The sequence below is a fragment of the Notamacropus eugenii genome, chromosome 2 (assembly GCF_028372415.1).
Source record: "Notamacropus eugenii isolate mMacEug1 chromosome 2, mMacEug1.pri_v2, whole genome shotgun sequence".
Taxonomy (NCBI): Eukaryota; Metazoa; Chordata; class Mammalia; order Diprotodontia; family Macropodidae; genus Notamacropus; species Notamacropus eugenii.
In genome coordinates, this window is record NC_092873.1 from 467,681,746 (window position 1) to 467,705,741 (window position 23,996).

The 23,996-nt window shown below is 39.6% G+C and overlaps 1 protein-coding gene across 1 annotated transcript; it reads left to right on the forward strand.

Moving 5' to 3' along the window:
* Window positions 1-1,864: 1,864 nt before the first annotated feature.
* LOC140529703 (quinone oxidoreductase-like protein 2) lies at window positions 1,865-23,084 on the forward strand. Its single transcript, XM_072648557.1, has 10 exons — window positions 1,865-3,094; window positions 3,211-3,319; window positions 6,447-6,543; window positions 9,755-9,813; window positions 10,491-10,556; window positions 12,122-12,231; window positions 12,791-12,872; window positions 15,533-15,714; window positions 16,742-16,970; window positions 19,558-23,084. Exons 1-10 carry the CDS (start codon window positions 3,018-3,020, stop codon window positions 19,624-19,626), a joined length of 1,080 nt encoding a protein of 359 aa, XP_072504658.1. The 5' UTR covers window positions 1,865-3,017; the 3' UTR covers window positions 19,627-23,084.
* Window positions 23,085-23,996: the final 912 nt, after the last annotated feature.

Consider the following 23,996-nt stretch of genomic DNA (forward strand, 5'->3'; position numbering starts at 1 on the left):
TGCCCCATTTTTCCCCTTAGGCAGCCATTCCCCCTTCCCTCTTCTTCCCCACAGGCTCAACATACTGGTGTTGAATTAGCCTCCCCTAGCAGAAGGGACTATAGACCTGGAGTGCCACACCTAGTGATTCAACTTTAATTATAATATAAGCTCAGGCATTTTAAACACTATCCCAAGGGTACTCTGAATTACTTAGAAACTGACAAACATCCTTGCCTCAACTTTCACACAAGGTAATAAGAAATGTGTCCAAACCTGCCTGGTTAGAGAAGAAGGGAGAACTTTCAACTCATTCATCTCTTTATTTAATGGGAAAGTCCAGGACTAACATAATTTTTCCCTTAGATTTTTTCTAGCTATGAGCCCAGATAGAGGAAGCAAGGGTTGGAGCTTCCTTGCTTTTCCTGGATTCCATTTTGAATATGACTCAGACATCAAGTGAAACAACCATGTAACTATCAGTTCTTATCTTAAAACAGGGACCTAGTACTGTGCCATGAAACCCTAATTTTACTGAGGAGTGAGCTAAATTATCCTATCTTCCACCTGAGCTAGGTGAAGGGATATCTTTATAAAGTTCTCAGCTACCCAGGGAATACTGCACAAGGGACATACACTTTTAGGTATTGCTTTTTAGTCAATGCAAATATTTTTTATGAGAGAAACTCATACTCTTGGGGGTATTCATATGTATGTATATATATACATATATATACATACATATTGATATTTTTATGTTACAGGGAAGGCTCAATATTTTGCTAGGATGGTAACATACAAGGGAAATTTTCATAAATGACTGACAGGTTGCCTTCTACTCTAGACTAATTAACAAACTTTATACATTCTCTGCTTTGCTTTCTTCTTGCTCTTGTTGAGTAACAATGACTACCTTTCTCCCCTGCTGCCTGAAGGCTAGGGATGTCACATTTTATCCCACTTGTAGATTTCTCTGCTGTGTTAAGGGGGTTGGAGTGGGTCTAGCTGCTGCCATTGGCTCAATCCCTACCAGTTGTGTTTCCCCAATTTAGGAGTCCAAAAACCCCCGTTCCATTTAACTACTTAACATTCAGTCCAGCTTTGGCAAAGGTTCAGTTTTTACCTCAAAGATACAGCAGAAACAAATAGATGTTTCTCTCCTACCTCCCAACACCTGGAGGAAGGGCATAATTTTCACCTCACATCACTTCAGAATGGGGAGTGCAGGGGTTTAGATTCACAGTTTCAGTCAGTTCTTGATAGCATAATCCTACCAACTACCTATTCCAAAGTACCCCTGAAGTTTCTTCCTGGCATTCTGGTTTTTCAGGTTTCCTTGCTGGGTTGGAAGGAATATCTTACTTGGAATCTTGACTCTGGGTTCACTCAAATTTGAACTGAGCTCATAGGGTTGGGACTCCATTGCTTGCTCCTAGAACCAAAGAGGATAAAACAAGTCTAAATCATCAAGTAATTTTTGTGGCCTCAAAGATGGCCTTTCCCTAAAGGGGAAAGGAAAAGTGCTCCTTCTCCTACCCAGCTTAGGGTAAGATACCCATGCTGTGAGTGAATAGTACTTTCACCCTGGATACAATCAGACACAGAGGGAAGGACTAGCCCTTTTTGGTAGTTCTGAACACACTGCGAGCTCTTGCTACATAGTCAATGGTAAGAGGATGCTTCCATCTATATCACAGGGAAATGCAAGATGTTTGTCCAGAAGCACGTCTCTAGTATCTCCTACGTGGGTCTCTCCATCTTAGGTGAGATGGGCATCTGTCAAAGCCCTCTTACACTATCCTAGGATTTACATGACACTAGATATCATTAAGTCTAACTTCCCCCCATTTCTTTCCTATAGAGAAAGAAACTGAGGTTCCCAGTATTTCAAGTGGTTTGTTCAAAGTCACACAGGTAAGCTAACTAGTGATAACCATTTGTCAATGGTGTAAATAGGTGAAACTTAATTGGGGAAATATTGGAGTCAGGGCAGGCACTGAAAGCTGGAGGTGAAGAGAAGGCAAGGAGCCTGGCTGTAAATAGGGACACAGAGGGCAGTCTCACCTGAGCTTGAGGCAAGTGGAAGATTTAATTCACTTTGGAGAGCAGTAGGGAAGGGCATCTCTGTTAGTACATGGGCATCCAGAATAGAAGCACTCTGCATGACCATCTTCGGTGCTTCTGCACCCTAAGGAAGAGGGAGCCTTTCCATCTAACTTGTGCCTGGAACCTCCATGTCTCCCTCCTATTAAAGAGTGAGTCCTCTGTAAGCAGGAGCTGTCTTACTTTTCTATTGGTTTCTTCAGCACAGAGCACAGTGCTTTCTCTGCATGCAGTAAGAGCTTAATAGATACTTATTTTCTGGCTGTACTGCTATCATTATATAAAGACAATAATGATGCTTTTATTAAGTAAGTAGGAAAGAGAAGTTGCTGGCATTGGGAAGAAGAGATGAGTCTTAAAAAAACAATCCAACCAAACTTCAAAGCCTCTTTTTATGCCCACGTGACTTCTTTGCTGCTATTAACACAAAAAGTGGCCCTGTTAGGATTGAAAAGTTTGTTGGCATAATGCTTGAGTTGTCCAGCTTTGCCAAAGGAAAAATAATGATAACATCAACAACATCCCAGATGCCAAGAAAGTTGTCTGGTGGGACAAACGGGGATTTGGTTCTTTTTAACTGGTTTTTCTCCCTTGCCTTTCTCCATTATCTAGGCACTGCATTAATAGATACCTTGGATCACCCCTCAGTTGGCACCCAGACAGCCTCATAGAAGAAGAAAGAGCTGTAAATAGCCACGGGGGGTCCTGCCCACAGAGTTGTGGCTCAGCTTTCCCTCTCTGGTTCAGGTCTGCTGTTGGATGGGAGTAAGGCAGGATTAGGGATGTGGGTGGCACTTCTGTGACCCATACATTTCTCTTGGCTCCTTTCTATAGCTAGATAAGGAGAGTAACCTGAGACTCTGGGATTTTTGTGCTTCTTAGCAATTGTCTCCATCTGTGTGAAAACTCTGCCCAGAGTGTGGGATCCAGAGAGGATGGCTGCAGCTGGGTTGGCACGGTGTCTGTCCCATAGACCATTTACTATGACTCTCCTATCTTGTCTGCTGTACAGGTGAGTGACCCTGGTCCTTCCCACCCCATGGCGGCCAGGGTAGGGGCTTGACTTTCTGGCACAGGGGATGGAAAGATCATTTTTTGGGGTAGCTGATCCCCTTTCTTGTCTTGCAGAAGGGCCAAGCCTGGTTGCTCTCGCTACTACCGGGCAGCAATCTGCAGGAAGCTGAAGGTCCCTTTGACTATTGAGGAAGTCCCTACTCGGCCCATCCAGCCTGATGAGGTAGGGCATCTCTAGGGACAAAGGCATGCTTAGGAGGACTCTAGGCCTTTCTCCTTCCCCAGTGTACTGGGGGCTGCTTCTTTAGATTTTATAAGCTCTTCAAAGGCAAGTATTGCTTCTTTTTGTATTTATATTTTCAACTCTTAAAACAGTGACTTCTCTCTCTCCCTTCCTTCCATGCTTCCCTTCCTCCTTTCTTCCTTTCATTCCATCCTTTCCCTCCTCTCTTCCTTTCCTTCTTTCCCTCCTTCCCTTTTCCTTCCTTCCTTCCTTCCTTCCTTCCTTCCTTCCTTCCTTCCTTCCTTCCTTAATTCCTTCCTTCCTTCCTTCCTTCCCTCCTTCCTTCCTTCCTCCCTCCCTCCCTTCCCTTCCTTGCCTTCTTTTCTTCCTTGCTTGCTTGCTTCCCATCCTTGTTTTTCTTTCATCCACTTTGGGCTAGAGAGCTACTGGAAATCCCTGCTGACTCTTCTCTTGGTGCAGGGTTTGCATTTTAAGTGAATTCACTGGAATACTTCCCTACCACCTCATCCTCTGCACCAAAAAGAGAGGGAGGGAGAGAGAGAGAGAGAGAGAGAGAGAGAGAGAGAGAGAGAGAGAGAGAGAGAGAGAGAGAGAGAGAGAGAGAATGAGAGAGACAGAAACAGAGACAGACAGACAGACAGACAAACACACACACACACACACACACACACACACACACACACACACACATACAGAAAGAGAGACACCGAGAGAGAACAGAGCAGCAGTCCTGTTTCCAAAAACACAATAGCTGTTACTTTAGAAAGAAGACAGAGAGCTTCTTCAAATGGGGAAAATAACTCCTTTAGTATCTGCCTCTCATCGTTGCTGTAAAGCTCAAACATGCACAGTTTCAGACTTCTGTATAAATGTCAGCTGTTACCATCATCGTCATTTCATTTGGTGCTGGAAATAGTTGTTCCTTCTTTTTCCTCCAATTTGTCCCATCTCTTATTTTGCAGCTTTGTAAAATGCAAAGTGCTGTCCAAATGTAGCTTAATAACGATGCTTATTGATATAGCACTTTCAGACTTAGGAATCACCTCTTGAATTATTGTTATTGTCCACACTGCTATCTAGTTCTCATCTTTTTTGTTGAGGTTCAGACAGAAATGGTTCTCGGACTCTATTCTGCTATTATTTCCATACATTCAATGCTCTACAGACCACAGCACAGGTAGAGAAAATGACTGCTTTGGATAACTGGATGAATATTAGGATGTAAACTCAGTTTCTGTAGAAGTAGTGAGTATTGCCTAAGTGGCATCCACCCCTTCTCTTGCTAGGTTCTGCCTCTCTATCCTTTGTCATTGACAGCTCCTGGATTACCAAGCTGAACTGCCAGGACCCAGAGAAACTCGTGGATGTGGGTTGCCCTGGTGTAATGGAGAGGTGTTTGAATTCTGGATGGCTTTTTTCTCTTTTTTTAATTAAAATTTTATTTTTCCAGTTACATATAAAGACAATTTTAAGCGTCCATTTTATTTTTTATCTATTAGTATTTTATTTTTTCCAATTACATGTAAAGACAATTTTCAACATTCATTTCTGAAAGATTTTGAGTTCCAATTTTTTCTCCCTCTCTCCTTCTCCTTTCCCTTCCCCAAGATGGCAAGCAATCCAATATAAGTAATACATGTGCAAACACATAATATATATTTCCATATTAGATATTACATTCTCCTAAAAACTTGAATTCCAAATTGTCTCCCTCCTTCCCTTCCCTCCTTCCTCCCTAAAATGATGAGATCTTTGATATAGGTTATATATGTACAATCACAGAAAACATTTCTATATCAGTCATGTTGTGAAAGAAGAAATGGACAAAAAAACCATACAAAATAAAGACAGTGAAAAATAGTATAATTTGATCTGAATTCAGACTCTATTAGCTTTTTTCTGAATGTGGATAGCATTTCCATCATGCATCCTTTGGAATTGTCTTGGATCATTGTATTGCTGAGAAATGCTAAGTCAATCATAGTTGATCATTGTACAATATTGTGATTACTGTGTACAATGTTCTCCTGGTTCTGCTTATTTCATTTTCCATCAGGTCTGGTTGTTTTACTAGCTGTGAGATCATAGACAAGTAACTGAATCTTTCTGGGTCGCATTTTCCTCATCTGCAAGTATTCATGCTACTTATCTTTCAAGGAAAAGCCATTTGTTTTTTAGAATATAATTTAATAATTTATTTTTAGTTTTCAGCATTCACTTCCATAAGATTAAATATTCTCCCCTGCCTCTCCTCTCCCTTCCTCAAGATGGCATGCAATCTGATATAGGTTCTACATATACATTCTTATTAAACATATTTTCACATTAGTCGTGATGTAAAGAAGAATTACAACTGGCGGGAGGAACCACAAGAAAGAAGAAACAAAACAAAACAGCAAAATAAAAGGAGCTTAAATAATATGCTTCCATATGCATTGAGACTCCATAGTTCTTTCTCTGGATGTGAATGATATTTTCCATCATGAGTCTTTTGGAGTTGTCTTAGGTTCTTGCATTGCTGAAAAGAGCTAAGTCTATCAAAGTCAGTCATCTCACAATGTGGCTATTACTGTGTACAGTGTTCTCTTGGTTCTGCTCATTTCACTCAGCATCAGTTCGTATAAGTCTTTCCAGGGTTTTCTGAAGTCTGCCTGTTCATCATTTCTTGTAGCACAATAGTAATCCATGACATTCATATACCACAACTTGTTCAGCCATTCCCCAACGGAGGGATATCACCTCAATTTCCAATTCTTGGCCACCACAAAAAGTGCTGCTTTAAATATTTTTGTACATGTATGTCCTTTTTGGATTTTTATGATCTCTTTGGGATACAGTCCTAGAAGTGGTATTGCTGAGTCAAAGGGTATGCACAATTTTTATAGCCCTTTGGGCATAGTTCCAAATTGCTTTCCAGAATGGTTGGATCAGTTTACAACAAGGAAAACCTTTGTAAAGCTAAAAGTGTCCGCCTTAACTGTGAGGTTATTGAGAAATTTGGTAGAGGGAGGACCAGAACAGAGGTCCCTTGATTTCCCATTCTGCTTTCTTTCCACCAAAGCAGTTGCTACCTTCTGGATTGCCCTGTTCTGTTTTTTCTTTGCAGGTCAGAGTTGATGTTCATTTCTGTGGGGTTAACTTTGCAGACATCTTGACTTGTCAGGGGCAGTATCAGGAGAGTCCATCACTTCCCTTCACACCTGGTGAGTAAGAGAATAGTTATGGAGTTAATGTACTGCTTCCAGGGATTAACAGGTAACTTTTTGGAAGGTAGCACAGTCTAGAAATGCTACATGGTGGCAGAGGAAGATCCCATGTGGTCTTTGAGATGGAGCCAGAATCCTAGCTCCTGATTAGATGTCATGATAAAGCATCCCTATGTTGGTGTTTGTCCTAAAGATTGTGTGCCCTCAAAGGAGGTGTCTCACACTGAGAAAACCCCTGTTTGACGTAGTAGAGTGTCTGATAGTTTAGAGGGGTGGTAGGGAGAGAAATAGTAACTGTTTCTCTTTTACCCAGGACCCTGAGCATCTTCCCCTCCCAGTTTGATTTTTTTTTTAATTAAAGGGGCCATCCCTTGATTAACTACTTAAAGAAGCCTCTTCATTGAAGGGGTATAGCTCACTCAAAGTGAGAATGGGAGACTTTAGCCTAAAAGGGCCAAGTCTCCCATTGTATCCTGGGCCATCCCCAGTCGTCCTGATGAATACCAGGGCTCTGGATCTAGATGGCTCTGGAGGAGAAAGTGAGGCGGGTGACCTTGCACAGCCCTCCCTCATTCAAGTCATGTCATCATCTCCCTGATGTCATGGTCCTCCTTCGAGAACGAAGGACAAACACAACGATAACGATTTGTGGCTAATAGAATCATAGACTTACAGAGGTAGAAGAGCTCTCTGGATGATGTCGTTAACAAGCCTAGGGTCCCAAAGGATTTAGCTACTTGAAGAAGGTCACTCCACTATCTAGTGACAGCACTAAAACCTAGGTGGATTTTATAGTGGAGATAGTTAGATTGCTCAGTGGACAGGGTGCTGGATCTGTAATTAGGAAGACCTGAGTTCAGATCTTGCCTCATATACTTACTGACTGTGTGACCTCGGACAAGTCATTTGATTGTTTTATATCTGTTTCCTTATCTGTAAATAAGGATAATAATAGCACTTACCTCACAGGTTATTGTGCAGATCGAGTGAGATAGCATATGGATGGTGTTTTGCAAACCTTAAGGCATTATAGAAATGCTAACTATTATTATGTTCATATATAAAAATACAAAAACTATAAAAAAGTGGTTTTGAGGGGAGCACTAGAAGCTGGAGGCATTAGGAAAGCAATGGAAAAGCAATATAATAGAGTAGAAAGAACACTGGCTCTGAGGTTGGTGAATCTGGGTTTGAATCCTACATTTGATGCTTGCAACTTGTATGACCTTGACCATATCATGGAAACTTCTTATGTGGGCATTAAAATTTTCCAACCTACAATAAAAGGGACTGAGGCAGAGCTCTGAGTCAATGGAACTTTACTAAAGGGTCCATGGTCCCCTCTAATGAAGTGGAACTTGGATCTTCCTCATGATATGAGATGCCTCCTTCTTCTGGGGTCTTGTATTTATAGGGGATGATACCCAAATATACAAAAGAGGCATGGTAAAATATAGAATTACATTGGTGGACATATATGATGCTTAAACTAAAATAAGCAAAAATGATCTGTTAGCAGGGTCATGAATTGGACTAATAAAGGAATATCTCCCCTGACTAGATGGATGGGTTCCTCCTTAGGTTAGGCAGGAGGAGATGGTACAAATTATACATACACTCCAAGAATATATCGGGAGGAATTTCTATACCATGCCACCACCCATACCTGATTTGGTCATGAAATTTGAACAAAACAGGATGGAGATATCCTTGTCAGCATTTTTGTGGCTGCACAAGAGCGGTCCATAGCTGTTAAACAAGTAATGAATATTACCTTAAAGTTTAAGGCCTACTATAGGGCCCTTCTGTTAGAATCTATATTCTTATGTGACTTACATAAAATATGGATTAATACATTGCCTATTCTTATACCTATTATTAGGTGACTGACTAGATATGTGTTGCTAGATGAATATAATAATTACTAACAATCATTACCCCTTATAAAATCGTAATGAACTGATTAGAGTTTGATTGAGGATCTTCAGTGAATCGTTTCTCTCACTTAGACCTCAGTTTTCTCATCTGTAAAATGAAGGGGTTGTACCCAATGGCTTCTGAGATCCTCTTCAATTCTAGATCTATGATCTTTTGATTATATTGAAGGTGGGTCCTTAAGTTGAGCTTCTAAGGACACTAGGAATTCTTTATATACGTATCATAAGTATAAAGTGAGTAAGTACAAATGTGTACAAAGTAGTTGAAAGGAGGGCATTAGCAATGGGGAGAAGGGAGATCTGGAAAGACATGTAGAAGATGGTACCTGAGATGAATCTTAAAGGAAGAGAGAGACTACAAGGTAGAGAGGGTAATGGGTGAATGGAAACCTGGGTTTGTATACTGCTTTAAATGCTAACATAAGCTCTAGGCCCTTGATCTTGTTATTCTAAAACTCCAAACCTATCTATTCCATCATAAAATGGATCCAAAACCCAAGAAGGTTATTGACAGACTCAAAAAAGATAAATAAATGATGCCATTTTAAAGTTTACAACGACTTTATAAATATATTAGTTTAAGTATTTGAAGGACTTTCACATGGGCCCCAGTGGACAAATCTGGGAGTGATAGGTGAATTCTGCAAAGAGTCAACTTTAAAGGAATAATTTCCTAACAATCAGTGGTATCCCAGAGTGAAATGGGTTGTATTAAGTGATGGTATTTCCCCTCATCAGGAGTGTTCAACAAAGGTTGGATAACTACCTGTCAGGAATGTTCTAGAAGGGACTCTTCTTCAGGTTAGATGGTCACTGAGATATTTTCCAACTCTGAGGTTTGTGATTCTATGAGCAAGTTTGTCAATGTCTTCCAGGAGGGTGCCACGGAAACTTGGTTGCCATGGATGTGGGATATAATTAATTTTGGGTGCCCAATTCTTCCTCCTTCATTCTAGATTCTAATGGTTCTAAGGGATTTTTGGCCTTGAGTCCGTGAACTTTTTTTTTTTTTTGGTAATCCACAACAAATGTATAACACCATAATTGATGTCATTTAGAATCCTATATATGTTATTTTATCCATTTGCCAGTATTATTCTGAGGATGGGTTTATAGGCTTCACCCAAATGACAGAGAGATCTATGGTGCAAAACAGATTTAGAATATCAATGAGAAGCATTGTGTATAAGCTTTTTGTCTCCATAAAGTGGATTGGAAAGTTGACAAAGGAGCATGGTGGCATTGGACAAATGATCTTATCTTCCTTTTAGGATTAGAGCTTGCTGGGCAAGTTTTGGAGATTGGCACGAATGTCAGCACAGTAAAAGAGGTAATCTTGTATATTTGGAAGATCTAAGAGATCAATGCATGTCATGGGGTACGTGGGAAATATGATGGTGTGATTAGTGGGTTTGTTTTCTTTTTTAAAGATTCTTACCAAGGTCTTTGCCAGCAGACGGTGAAGCCACGAGGGATCAAAGATCCCATAGATTTAGGGCTGGAAAAGATTGAATCTGACCCTGTCACTTTACAAATGAGGAAATAGAGGCACAGAGGGTCCAAATCACAAAGTTAATAATTGAGAGAGGATTGGAAACCAAGTGTCCTGACTTTAGGCACTCTGTTCACTACTTCTAGTAACAAATTCTAAGGTAGACTGAAGAAATCAATGAAAGTTTCTTGTTACATTTATACCTTCAGAGTATGAATAAAAGGTCTTTTATTAGAGAGAAGAATGTTAAGTTTGTATCTTCTGTGAAAAGAATAACAAAGCATTTGAATATATGTCACTTTGGACATATACTATGTCCTCACTTTTGCACCCCTACCTCCCCCATTTTCTGCCCACACAGTAGATCAGGTTGGTCTGACAATCGGGTATTGGAATTTTGGCGGTAGCTACCTTACTCTGAATAGGTCACCAAAGCAGTAAAGAGTAGCCTAGTGTTGCAAACAGAAGAGTTTTTCAGACCATGTATTTGCTACTAATACTTTGTTTCCTTACAGGGAGATCGTGTTATTAGTGTGAATAACTTTAGTACAATGGCTGAACAATGCATTGTTGATCAAAAGGTAGCTTTACCTCTCAATAAGAATTCTGAATGAATTCTCCTATCCTTTTACTTTTCCCCTCTTTTCTCCACTTTTTTATTTCCCTTTCTCACTTTTCCTCCTCTCTCTTTTGCCCTCCCTTCATTCCACTTTCCCTTTCCCCCTTCCCTCACTCCTTCCATCCCTTTTCTCCCTTCTCTTCCTTTCCTTTCTCTCCTTTTGTTCTTTCTTCTCTCTTCCTCTTTCCTCCTTCCTTTTCCCCTTTCCTCTTTCCTTATTCTCCCTTTCCCTCTTTTCCTTTTTCTCCTCACTTCCCCTCTCCCAGTCCCTTCATTCTTATTCTTCTCTTTCTCTTTTTCTACTCTCTTCTCTTTCCCTTCTTTTTTCAATTTTTTTTCTTTCTATCCCTGCTACATTTCCCCATCACACTACTAGGTATGTGCTCACAACTGGTGTGGGAAAAGGGCTCTGAAGAACTTCCAATATATATTGTTTCTTGGACAGTTCCTTTCTCTTTCACTTGTAAAGTCCCATCTTTCTATTTATCCTGGAGATGCTGACAATGATGACTACGTAAGGGGAAAGGCAGAGGCAGAGCCATTCTATAAAGCTGTGCTGGATAGAGCTGACTAATGAAGAAAGGACATAAAATTCATTGACACCTGAATCTATTGGCTTCTTGTCCAAACTGTTCTATGTTTGGTTTATTTCAGTAGCAAAATTGGTTTGGTGAATTGATTTGAATGTGATAAATTTTCTTCCTCATTAGAGCTTGCAAAAGAGATAGAATCAGGCTTAAAGTCACAAAATGGGCCATATTCCTTTTCCTGTGGTGTAGATATTATTTCTAGTTGAGATTACATTTCAATTTTCTAACTTGGGTTACTGAAATTCTATCCTTTTATGTGGCTTTATGGAAAGTCATTCATTCTTCACTTAAAAGAAATTTATTTTCCAGAGTTTCTTTCCCTTGGTAAATCAACCAGTCAATACTTTATGTATTTTACTCATTTGACCCTCACAATAACTTTATGAGTGCTGGAGATATTACCATTTTACTCATGAGGAAAGTGAAGTACAGAGGGGTTCACGGATTTGGCGACTTGCCTTAATTTCACAGCCAATTAGGACAGGAAGCAGGTGTGGAACCAAGGAATTTCCTGACTCAAAGTCCAGTGCTTTCTCCATGATACCGTACTTCCTCCCTGAATCAACAGCTATTTCTTGAACACCTTTTTGATACAAGGCATCATGGGGGAATACAAGAAACTTTAACCATAGGTTTGGAGCCAGAAGGGACCTTAAAGGACATTTAGTCCAACTTTATTGTACAAATAAATGAAACTCAACAAACCTCAGAGAGGTTCCTTTAATTTCCCTGAGACTCAGTTTCTTCATCTGTAAAGTGAGCAAGCTATACAAGAGCACCTCTGAGGTCCTGTCCATCTCTAGACTGATATTTCTAGGATTATTCCATGGTCACATAGCTAGTAAGTGTTATAGGTAAAATTTGAACTTAGGTCTTCCTTCTCATTTTATACTATCCTGCCTCTTCAAATAAGAAACTCCAATTTCTTTGCATGTAGAAACTGTGGCAGATTCCAGATGGGATCTCCTACCAAGAAGCTGCTGCCCTTCCTGTATGCTATGGTACTGCCCTCCTAGCACTAGAACAGCGGGCGCAGACACAGCCTGGGTAGGTGTTTTGAGCAGTGGGAACAACAAAGATGACAACTTCTCTGTGGTTATAACGTACTTTCACTTTTTTTGAGGTCATTTATAGTGGGAGGTATCTTTTACTTCATTCCCAGTTTACAGATTAGGAAACCTCTTTAGAGACATTAAGGGGCTTGGCCAAACTTGTGAATGAAGGAAACAGGTTTCAACTCTGGTCTTCTGAGTTCAAGGCCAATTTTTTTCCCCCAATGAACCAAGCTTCCTTTTCTCTGTTGAAGAGTAAATCAGAGGGCAGAGGTATGAGCATCTCCTGTGTTTCTCAGGTTGTCATCATTTCCCCTTTCCTTAAATGTGACAGGTTGAAAAGAAGTCCAAGGGTAGCCCAAAACAAGCAAACTCTTATTCCCTGGGATTGATTCTTAGAATGATAGAGGTGGAAGAGATCTTAGCCTAGAGAATAGGTCTAGCCTAGAACCTTACCTAGAGAAAAGAAAGGAGACTAGAGGGTATTTCAAAGTCTGGTTTGCTCCATTGTGGAGGCATGGAGTAATGATCATCTTTTTTTTTTTCTGACACAGGGAAACCGTTTTGGTGACAGCGGCAGCTGGTGCCACAGGCCTTGCCTTGATAGATGTGGCATCGAACATTCTCCAGGCCAAGGTCTCTGCTATTATGTTCTATTGTCATTTGATACAGGGTACTTTTTTCAAATTAAGACCTCCTTTCAGAAATAAGTCAAGGGACTCATTTCAGTAGAAATGTTATCCCTTATTTTTAGTTCAAGTAAGTCTAGCAGCATATATTAAGCACTTACTGCATGCCAGCACTGTGCTAAGCACTAGAATAGAAAGACAAAAGATATTCCCTGCCCTCAAAGAACTTACAACATGAAAGCAATTATGTACAAACAAGATATTTATAGGAAAAAGTGGGGGTAATCAACAGAGGGGAGGCACTAGCATTAATGAGGTTTGGAAAAATCTTCCTACAGAAGATAGAATTTTAGTTGGGACTTGAAGGAAGACAGAGAGGCTTGGAGGCAGAAATGAGGAGGAGGGAATTCCAGGTGTGGGAGACAGCCAGTGAAAGTGCCTGTCTTGTTTGAGGATCAGCAAGGGGGCCAGTGTCACTGAATAGAAGAGTATGTGGAGGTGAGTAAGGTAGAAGAAGACTGGAAAGGTAGTTGGGGTGGAGGGTCAGGTTATGGAGGGCTTTGAGCATCAAACACAGGATTTTATATTTATTTTATATTTATATATTTTTGATATTTATATATTAAACATAGAGTTATTATATATAAATATATAATATACACAATATAACAATTAATTATAATTTATTATTTTATATATTATATTAATAATTAATGATATATTACACAAGATATTAATAATTAATAAAATATGGATTTATGTTTTTATATTTATTCCTAGAGGTGATAGGGAACCACATGAGTTTTATTGAGTGATATGGATGATATGGTTAAGTGACTTGCCCAGGCTCACACAGCAAGGATGTGTCACATCCTAGGCACAACTAGAACCTAGGTCCTCCTGACTCTGACGTCAGATCTATAGCTACTACCCCATACCACTCCTTCCACTACCCTATTGCCTTAGTTAGGACACTGTTCTTTCATAGTATAAGTTCTAGGGTGCTAAAAGAACTACTGATGAGATCCAAAGTAGATATTCTTTTTTACGTGTTAAGGTGAAGAGCCTTTATTCTGACACTGTAAATGGTGGAAGAAGAGATTAAGGAATCTGGCTTTTGGAATCCCGCCTCTCACACTTTCTAACTGTGTGATAACATATATCACCTTCAATTTCCATATCTGTAAAATGAGGGTAGTAGCATCTGCCTTAGAGTTTTGTTGCGAGGCTCAAATGAGATGAGATACACAAAGTGCCTTTCAAACTTCAAAGGTTGAAACTTCAAAGCACTAAATAAGTGTCAGATGTTATCAACCATAACAGGAGATAAAATTCACTGTTGTTTTCCAAGTATGATTCAGTCAGCCTGTAAGCATTTTTTAAATCTTTACCCTATGTCAGGCATTGTGCTAAACTCTACAGATACAAAGAAAAGCAAAAACTTGATCTCTGCTTTTACAGAACTCACATTTATAATGGGGAGAAACATGCAAATGACTATGTACATACAGTATGTCTACAGTATAAATGGGAGGTAATCTTAGAGGATACAGACTAGCAAGGGAGGGAGAGAAGGTAAGATCACATTCAGAAGGTAAGATTTGAGCTGAGTTATGAAGGAAACCAAGGAAGTCACAAGGGAGAGATGAGAAAAGAGAACTTTCTAGGCATGGAGGATAGCCAGGGAAAATGCTTAGAGTTGGGGGATATCAAGACTAGAAAGGAGTCTAGTGTCACTGGTTCATAGAGTGCTGGAGAGAGGTAAAATGGGAGAAATACAGAAAGGGAGGAAGGGATCAGTTGTAAAGGGCTTCAAAAGGCAAAGAGAGAATTTTATTTTTGATTCTGAAGATAATCGTCATTTTACAGATGAGGAAACTGGGGCAAATAGGCTTAAATAACTTGTCCAAGGTCATAAAGCTTACCGAGATCAAGTTTGAACTCAAGAACATGAGTCTTCCTGATTCCAAGCCCAGTGCGCTATTCACTATGGCGCCACCTAGCTTCACACAGCCAAAATACAAGATCCCAGAATCTCAAAGTCAGAGAAGACTTCAGTTACTAGGGATTCTTAACCTCTCTCCCCCGCCTCCCACTCCTTATTGATCTCTCCAGCAAAGACTATAGACTCCTTCTCAGGATAGTGTTTTAAAAAAGCAAAAATTAGAAATTTCCGTTGGAGGTGAGTGAAAATAGAGATGTCATTTTTTTTTTAACTTATCTAAATTAACAAACCCCTTGACAGTTCATGGACTTGAGGTTAAGAATCCCTGATTTGGTTCAACCCATCACACCTGATCAAGAATTCCCTCTATGTCATATTTGACAAGTAATCTTCCAGCTTTGTCTGAAACTTTCCCAGGAAGGGGAACTCCCTCTCTCCCATGGTAACCCATTCCACTTGTAGGTAGCTCTAATCATTAAGAAAGTTTTTCACCAAGCCTAAGCATGTCTCCTTTTAATTTCCACCCACTGCTTCTAGTTTTACCTTCTGTTGCCAAGGAAAACAAGTCTAATTGCTAGTCGTTCAGCTAATTGCAATCATATACCTCTTAAGTCATGTACCTCCCTAATTCTTCTTTCCTCCTCGTGAAACATCCCTAGTCTCATCAACCAATCCGTATATAGCATGATCTCAAAGCCCTGTTTCCCATTTTCCTCTTGCAGGTGATCGCAGCGGCTGGAAGCAATGACAAGTGCAAGCTGGCACTGCAGAGGGGGGCGAAGACCGCTGTAAATTACAGTCAGGGCAGTGTAAAGGAGGAACTGAAGAGGCTAACAGGCGGTCGGGGGGTCAATGTGGTCATTGATGCTGTAGGAGGCGACGTTTGCCTTGCTGCCCTCCGCAGGTCCAGTAACCTCACCTCTCAGGAGGTCTGGGGTGCTTGTTTCTGATACAGGGATTTGTAGTACTGAGTTGCAGGTGAATGGGTGAGAAGAGAGGTTCAAAAGAAAAATATCGAGAGAGAAATCATCATAATAGTAGTTAAATAACTTTAGCTGTATGCATAGAGCTATCAAATAATAGCTAAATAATATTCATATAGTGTTTTAATGTTTGCAAAGTACTTTACAAGTATTAACTCATTTTATCCTCACAACATCTGTGAGAAATTTGTGCTATTATTATCTCCATTTTACAGATGAGGAAACTGAGACAGAAAGAAGCTAAGTGACTTGTCCAGGTTCTCATCTAGTGATTGAAAGCTGGATTTGAACTCATCTTTGTACTCCAGGACCTCTATTCAAGGTGCCGCTTAGGGTAGAACTGCAAGGTGGAAATAATTTGACAGGAAACTGACTTCTGTCAAATGATATAAATGATACACTGATTATATACAGATTTAGGATAAGTGTGCTTGTAAGGTGTAGCCTTCAGGGAAAAAAAAAACTGATAAAACTCCTTTAGCGGAGGCAGTGACTGGTATGGGCATTTCCACCTCCATATTCATTTTTGGCAAATAAAATATACGAAAATGTCCTAGTGGAAGTTATAGTTTAAAGGCCCCATCAATTAGTCAATCAATAAGCATGTACCAGGGCAACTAGGTGGTGAAGTGGATAGAGTGCTGGGTCTAGAGTCAGGAAGACTCAGGTTATCTTCTTGAGTTCAAATCCAGTCTCAGACACTTACTGACTGTGTGACCTGGGCAAGTCACTTAACCCTGCTTGCCTCAAGTTTTCCCATCTGTAAAGTGAGCTGGATAAGGAAATGGCAAACCACTCTAGTATCTCTGTGAAGAAAATCCTAAATGGGGTCACAAAGCGCTGAAAACAACTGAACAGCAACAAATTATTGTGGTCTAATGGAAGTTCTAGAAGCAGCAATGAGGTGCTTTGCTTTTTTGTATCTTGGTATCTTTTTCTCCCTTACAGCCTGGCTTGGGAGGGTAGGTTGGTGGTGATAGGCTTCGCAGGAGGATCGATTTTGTCTATCCCTTCCAACCTGCTCCTGGTGAAGAATGTGTCTGCTATGGGTGTGTACTGGACCCGATATCAGAAAGAGAACTTCACAGTCTTCTCGAGGTACATGTCCTCAGCTCTTCAGTACTGCAAGGAAGGATCCATCAGGCCATACATTGGAAGTGTCTTTAAGCTGGAGGAGGTGAGCTACAAAAGAAGGACAGAACGAGATACCTCCGGGGTCCAAATGGCCAGAGAGTCAGCCATCTCTGGGCCATGCCACTAAGTGCTGTACTTTAGGAAAAAGTCTCAATTCTGCTTTGTTTTTTAGATGGAAGGAAAAAAACAGTTCATGCTAAACTAATGATACCTCATAAATTGCCTGAGGGCAGGATTGTTACTAGTATTCTGGGGTATCATAGCCAGGGAGACTGATGGTCTCAAAAGTCCTCAGAGGATGAGGAGGTAACTAAGCTCTGAAGATAGATGGATCCTAAGCCTGGGAATTTCTCTCCATCTTACTGGGCCATGAAACAGGAATAAAGTAACTGTGTTTGAAAAAATAATTTACCTTGTAGAATCATAAATTTAGGGTTGTCAGGGACCTTAGAGGCCATGTAATCCAAATCTTCATTTTATAGGTGAGGAAACTGAGGCCAACAGATGTCAAGTGACTTGCCCAAGGTCACACAAGTACTCAATGTCTCAGCAGAATTTGAATTCAGTCCCCTTGACCAGCAATTTTTTCATTCTACCAGGCTGTTCTCCCTGGTACAACTACTGATACTGTACTCTTCAACAAGTAACCAGAAAATCAAAGAATGTAATCAATTTTTAAAATTAATTGGTTAGCATTTATTAATTGTTTATTATGGTTAGGCTAATCGGGGGCACAAATACTAAGAATGAAACAATTCCTACTTCCATAGACCTTTCTACCCATTGTCTATCCAGAGGAAAAGGGATTTTTGACCTTTGATTTTTAAAAACAGACGTTTAAAAGTTCTGCTAGATGGCATTAACTGGGATTCTGTGAAATGAATGCTAAATCATGCTGGGTATCATGGGATGAAATAATTCTATTAGTCACTGAAATGAATTTTGTTGGCAACTAGCTTCCTTTTCCCAGTTCCCCACAGACCCATTTATGTGGCTTTAAGCTTCCTCCAAAGTATAACTATGTGCATATAACTCTAATAAGCTTGCAAATGTGAATCTGTTCTGCATACGCTATAGAACCTTTATTTTTTTTTGGAATACTTGGCTGGCATTATTTAAAACCACCTAAAACTCTTCTGGCGACTACAAGTTAAAATTGTGTATTGCCAGTCGGGGATTATTCAAATCGAGATCATCTGGGTTCCCCGATTTGGCTCAATGAGCTTCCCTGCCCACGTGTTTCCCAGGGAGGCAGCTTTCTTCCTTTTTTTTTTTTTTTCTGCTGTGGAGAGATGTCTTCCTCTATTTCTTTTGGGGCCTGTCAATGAAGAAGATTGTGTTTATCTTCCCACAATTTTTAGGCTGCCTGTTGGCAAATAAAATTAAATAAAATAAGGAGGTCAGGGTGGAGCAAAGTGTCAACATATGCTTCTTTTTTCATTTTTTATCCTTCTGGCACTCACTTATATTTTGTCTGATCCATTTGGATGGATCAATTAACGCATCTGAGACTCAGTTTCTCTATGGATAAGATGGAAATACCAATATTTGTAATCTCTACTTGTTGTGAGGTTGAAATGGCACAATAGATGTAGACAGCTTTGGAGACTTTAATGCACAATGTAGTTTTTAGGGAGTTGTTCTCGTATCACTATGATTTTATCATATCACTAGGTATTTTATAATACCTAGCATTATTCTACTACTGAGAGGCAAATGAGATGGAATGGATACCCTAAGCTGACTTTGGAGATTCAAGGTAGACATTCTTGGGCTTCTGACACACAAATAGGTTAGTTTACTTTGGATAATTCACTTAATCTCTTGGTGTCTTGGGGCAGCTCTCTAAAATTAGAATTAAAATTCACCCCAGAAAGGGGGAAAGTAACTTGACTAATCTAATCTGGGGCTTAGATTATTTTTTAAAATTGCATCAATCCTTGGATTAGGCTAGATCATTGTGCCTTCTGTCTCCATGGCTGGAAATCCAATTTGTTTATAGTAGAGGTCCCCAAGAGATGGAGACCCCTTAAAGACTGGGAGAAATCTTTGAAAAGTTTCCAAGCCTGGAAGGGCTCATTTAGATCTTTTTCTGCACAGCCCTCTTCTTCTTCCAAAGAAATGCTGACGCTTAAGATGTATCACAGTAGAGCATGGGATGGAATCCAAAAATTTTTTGCCTCTCGGTACTTATTAGACATCAAGTTAATTCATCATTTAAGTGTGTAGACTTAGGCAGGGGGCAGAAAGTGGTGGTACTGAGAGAATTTTTTTAAAAGAAAAATGTTTTCTTATGAGTTTGTGGCAGGTGGCATGGGGTCCACTATTTTAATAGTTAGTGGAAAGACTGATGGAGTTGGAATCAAATCTTTATTACCTTATGTGACCTAGGGTAAGTCATTTTACCATTCTGGGCCTCAGTTTCCTTAACTATAAAATGAGGAGGTCTGACTAAGTGATGTTAAAAAAATCTTCCAGCCATAGGTATTTGATGCAGAGACCCTACACTATCAGATGTCTGTGAGTCTGAAGATGGAACTCAATACTTTTGCCACTGAGTGGACTGAATACAAAAACGGTTTGTATGTGTGTACACCTGCGTGACTTCCTGGTATCTTGTTTTCTTACAGATCAATGATGCCTTTGAGCATGTGACCCAGCGCAAAACTACAGGCAAGGTGCTTCTCTCTGTTAAATGAAACTGCTCTTCAAGACCTGAATGTCAAAGCCCTTCCTTGCTGCTCCTTAGGAATATGTTGTCTTCACATTCCAGCAGTCTCAGAAGAAGAGTGTACAGCCAATAGATTCTCCCACCACCGTGCTTTTTGCCCTACTGGTGTTCCAAGTCTAGAAGGCATTTCTTCACCTCAGCCTTCTAAACACACATTGTATGCCTGCCCCTGATCTTTTTCTGCCTCTCCCCTCCCATTCTCCCTCCATCCCCAATTTAAAGCTCTCTCTGGAAATCACTTTGTTTCACTTTCTACATATACTTTTCATTTGCATTTGGTTATCTACGCATGGGTTGCATCCTTCCCCCTAGAATGAAAGTTCCTTGAAGGCAGGCTGCTACTTTAGTTTTTAGAAAGAGTGGATAGATTTAGAAAGAATGGATGTTGCCCCAGTGTCTAGAGCAGTGTCTTCTGCAAAGGAGGTGATTAAAGTGGGGCAGCTAGGTGAAGCAGTGGGCAGCGAGGTGGCCCAGTGGATAGAGTGCTGGGCTTGGAGTCAGGAAGACTCAGCTTTCTTTTCCTCATCTGTAAAAAGAGGTGGAGAAGGAAATGGCAAGAAAACCAAGACAACCCTAAAAAGGTTCTTGAAGAGTTGGGCACAAGTCAACAATAACAACAAATAGCAGTGGACTGAGCACTGGGCCTGGTGTCAGGATGACCAGAGTTAAAATCTGGCCTCAGACACTCGCTATCTGTGTTGACTCTGGCCAAGTCATTTACCTTCCCTCTGCCTCAGTTTCCTGCAAAATAATAGCACCACTCTCCCAGGGTTGTGATGAGGATCAAATGAGATATTTGTAAAGTACTTGGCATGGTGCCTGGCATGCAGTAGGTGCTTAATAAATGCTTATTCCTTTCATGTCTCCCTTAACAACTTGTGTCTTTAATGGCAGAATGAACTTGAATCTCTCCGTAGAAAACTGGTTGATAGGGAAGACAGAAACCAAGTCTTTTGGAGAAGTGTCCCTTATGGCATTGGTCCTGATACACAGACAATGTACCTAATACTTCTCTTGAGGTAGCTATCAGCCATTACTGTTATCTGGTATGACAGGCATGTCTTCCTTACTACCTGCAAAGTGTGACAAAGACATACATCTCTTGATTGGTTGGTTGGTTTTGCTTTCATAAAATTCTTTCCCGCTGTAGAGTATCACTAAGTAGTAGATATTTCTTAATTGATAAGTTAAACAGAAATAAATAATGAGCAGGAGTTGGTGAGTTAAAATATGGAAATACACCTGTTTTATAGAGTGGCCATATGTCTTCTTTCTCTACGAGCCCACTTTTCCACATCTCCTTTCCTCTGTCTCTTTCCATGCTCTAGCCAAAGCATTCTTATCTTTGAGAACTGTGTAACATCATGGCACCCTGCTTGCCTTCTCAAAATGCTATATGGCAAACAGTTTATTTATAAAGTGAAACAAAATTAATTTTATTTAGAGAATCTCACCATCCTCACTGAGATAGAAAGAGATATCACAGATGTCAGAGGGTCACAAATGTAGAATTGGTAATCTTACATTAGAATGTGGATTAGAATTAGACTTTCCAGTGCTTGGTACAGTGCTGCCCGGCACATAGTAGGTACTTAATAAATGCTAGATGACTGACTTCCAAAGCTGATCAGTCGGTGTCTTAAATGATGAAAATTTATAGTATTGCTTGCTTAGGTCAAAGTGACTTATCTAGAAAGTGACAATAATGAAGGAAGGTAAGTTTCTTTGCTGTTTAGCAAGTAGAGGCAAGAATCCCTAATGAAATGCTTTCCACTGTCCCCATGTTCCTGCTTCATGGGAAAGATTTGGTTTGAAAGTTTTTTAGTCATCTTCTCATCATAGATTTCCACTTGCACCATCAGGTAACTTAAAAATCAATGAGGCTCCAAGAGACAGAATGTATTCTAAAATTCCCAGGCTTGCCTGGTTTTCTCTTTTAGGTTGGTTACTGTAGAAATCAATCCCGCCTACACCCCCTTCTTCGTTCAGTAATATTCGACTAGCTGTCCACCCACACAAACTTTCCTTATCAAAGTGAATGGAGGGTTTGGGCTGAGATGTTTGCAGTGTGTATAAGCCATGGGATAATTCTGCACAATCTGCCTGCTCTTCCTTCCTCTGTGACCTTCCCATTTGAGCTTTTCAGAGAACAGTGGGAACTTTTGCTATCTAGTAGTCTGGGAAATATATCGGTACTTTCACTTAGTCACAAGTTTTTCCCTCCAAAGACTGCATTATTGAATGAAAAGAGTGATTAAAAAAATCTCCATTATTTGCAAAGGGATTTGGAGTTAGAAGTCTAACTTCTTTATATTTAACTTTGGCAGAATCTGAATAATATATTCTGTTTAGCCTCCAGCATTAGTATGTATTACCAGTGTGCAGATTTTAATTGGGGATATCAGAAATGCTAGTTTCTGGAGCTTTCTGGGTGGGAGGGTGTGAAAGATAAAGAATTTTATAGTATTTGGTTATTTTCTATCTGGAAAATGGTCACGCTGGCTATGCTTTTAAAGAATCTATTTGTTACATTTTAAAATAAATGTTTATTGATGTTTTTTTTTGTTTTTGTTGTTACTGTTACTTCCTTAGACAATGCCTCCCTTTTTGTGATAAAGAAGCATTATCAAGCCCAAAATGGACACATTGTTAGTATCCAATGATCCCTAGTGCTCTGTCTCTCTGCTGAGAGGAAGGAGGTATGTTTCATCATAGTCTTCTGGAGGCCACTGGTCATTGCATTAATCTGAATTCTGATGGCTTTTAGTATTCTTTCGCTTTCATTCGTTGGCCATGGGAACCCGTTAAACACTGAGAAACGCAAAATGGCCTCAGTCCTGTGTGGCCCCTTTCCACTTCAGTAGTAACAATGGTAGAGTGGTTAGAAAAGGGGATAGAAGCTGTTAAGAATCATACAAGAATGGTTTGGTAAATCTTGGCCACTTTTCTCCATTTTTGTAGAATATAGTGCCAACCATCAACGGTTATAAAATGTCAAATAATTTTTTCTAATATAATTCCAGAATGTTTGAACCAATTCATATTTCCACTAGCAGTACATTAGTATGTGTGTCTTCCAACACCAACTATTTTCTTCTTTTGTTATCTTTGCCAATATCCTGGGTGTGGGTTGAAACCACAGAGTTATTTTAATTTCCATTTCTCTTACTATTATTGCTTTGGAACATTTCTGATTATTTATAGCCCAAATTTCTTTTGAGAATTGTCTGTTCCTATCCTTTGACTATTTACCTACTGGGGCATGACTCTTGCTCATTTGCATTATTTCCTTAAACATTTTAAAAATCAGATTTCTATTAGAGAGTTTTGTTATAGTTTTTTTCTCCAATCAAGTTTATTATAGTTATTTTGAGTTTGTTCTTGAACATCCTTCTAAGTCTTATGTAATAAACATTTTAAATTTTATTTTTTGTGATCTCCTTTATTGCTTATATTTATTACTTTTACCTAAGACTTTTGCCATTACACTTTGGAATAATAATATTTCTTTTTCTGATAAAATGATTTAAGAAGAGAAATCTTTATAGATATATTTCATTATATTTCATATAATGATCATCAAAGTTATTGAATATCAATCTGTCCAAAATGCAAATAGAATTGAAAGTCTATTCTTTTTATGTGTGTCTGTGTATGCCAACATAGGGAGAATATAGATTGAACTAAAACCAAAGAACTATTTTCACTTATTTAGTTCCAGTTCTGTCATTGACTTGCTTTGTAATCTGGGGAGAGTTTTTAAAATGAGGGGAATGGACCCGATGTCCTTTAAGCTGCTTTCCAACTCTAAAATCCTAATTCAAGGAGGCAAATTTGTCCTTGTAGATGTCATCACTGAGACCTGGAGGGATGATATGGCTCTGGAAGGGTATAACTTATTCAAAATTAACAAAATTAGTAAAGGGGTAGGATGAGGAATGGGGACAGAGTAGTAGTGTATATTTAGAAGATATTTTTAATTGAAGAAAGGCAGAATCCTAAATGGGGATGCCTTATAGAGGGTATTTGGGTGTTCAATGGAGACAAATAGAGGTGATATTATCTATAGATTATACTATAGACTTTCCTAAACAGAAAGAGAAAACATACTAGGAGTATTGGAAACAGATCCTGAACTTGGCATGGAGACATGATATAATAGAAAGGGAAGGGGGAACACTTTAATTATCTGATCTTTTAATGGAATTCTTTCAATCACAAGTAGAAAAGTTAATAATTTCTTGACTTACTTTAAAGATTATTTCATTCTTCAGAAGGTGGAGTCATTTTCATCTTGAGGAAGGGACTAGTGGGGCTGGAGGGGTAGAAATGATGGGA

What these genes read in the sequence shown, in the direction of transcription:
- LOC140529703 (XM_072648557.1), top strand. Translation starts at nt 3,018, where the DNA reads ATGGCTGCAGCTGGGTTGGCACGGTGTCTGTCCCATAGACCATTTACT. An exon ending in ATCACTTCCCTTCACACCTG is followed by an intron (nt 6,544 to 9,754) that starts GTGAGTAAGAGA and finishes TCTTCCTTTTAG; the next exon opens with GATTAGAGCTTGCTGGGCAA. An exon ending in TGCCTTGCTGCCCTCCGCAG is followed by an intron (nt 15,715 to 16,741) that starts GTCCAGTAACCT and finishes TCTCCCTTACAG; the next exon opens with CCTGGCTTGGGAGGGTAGGT.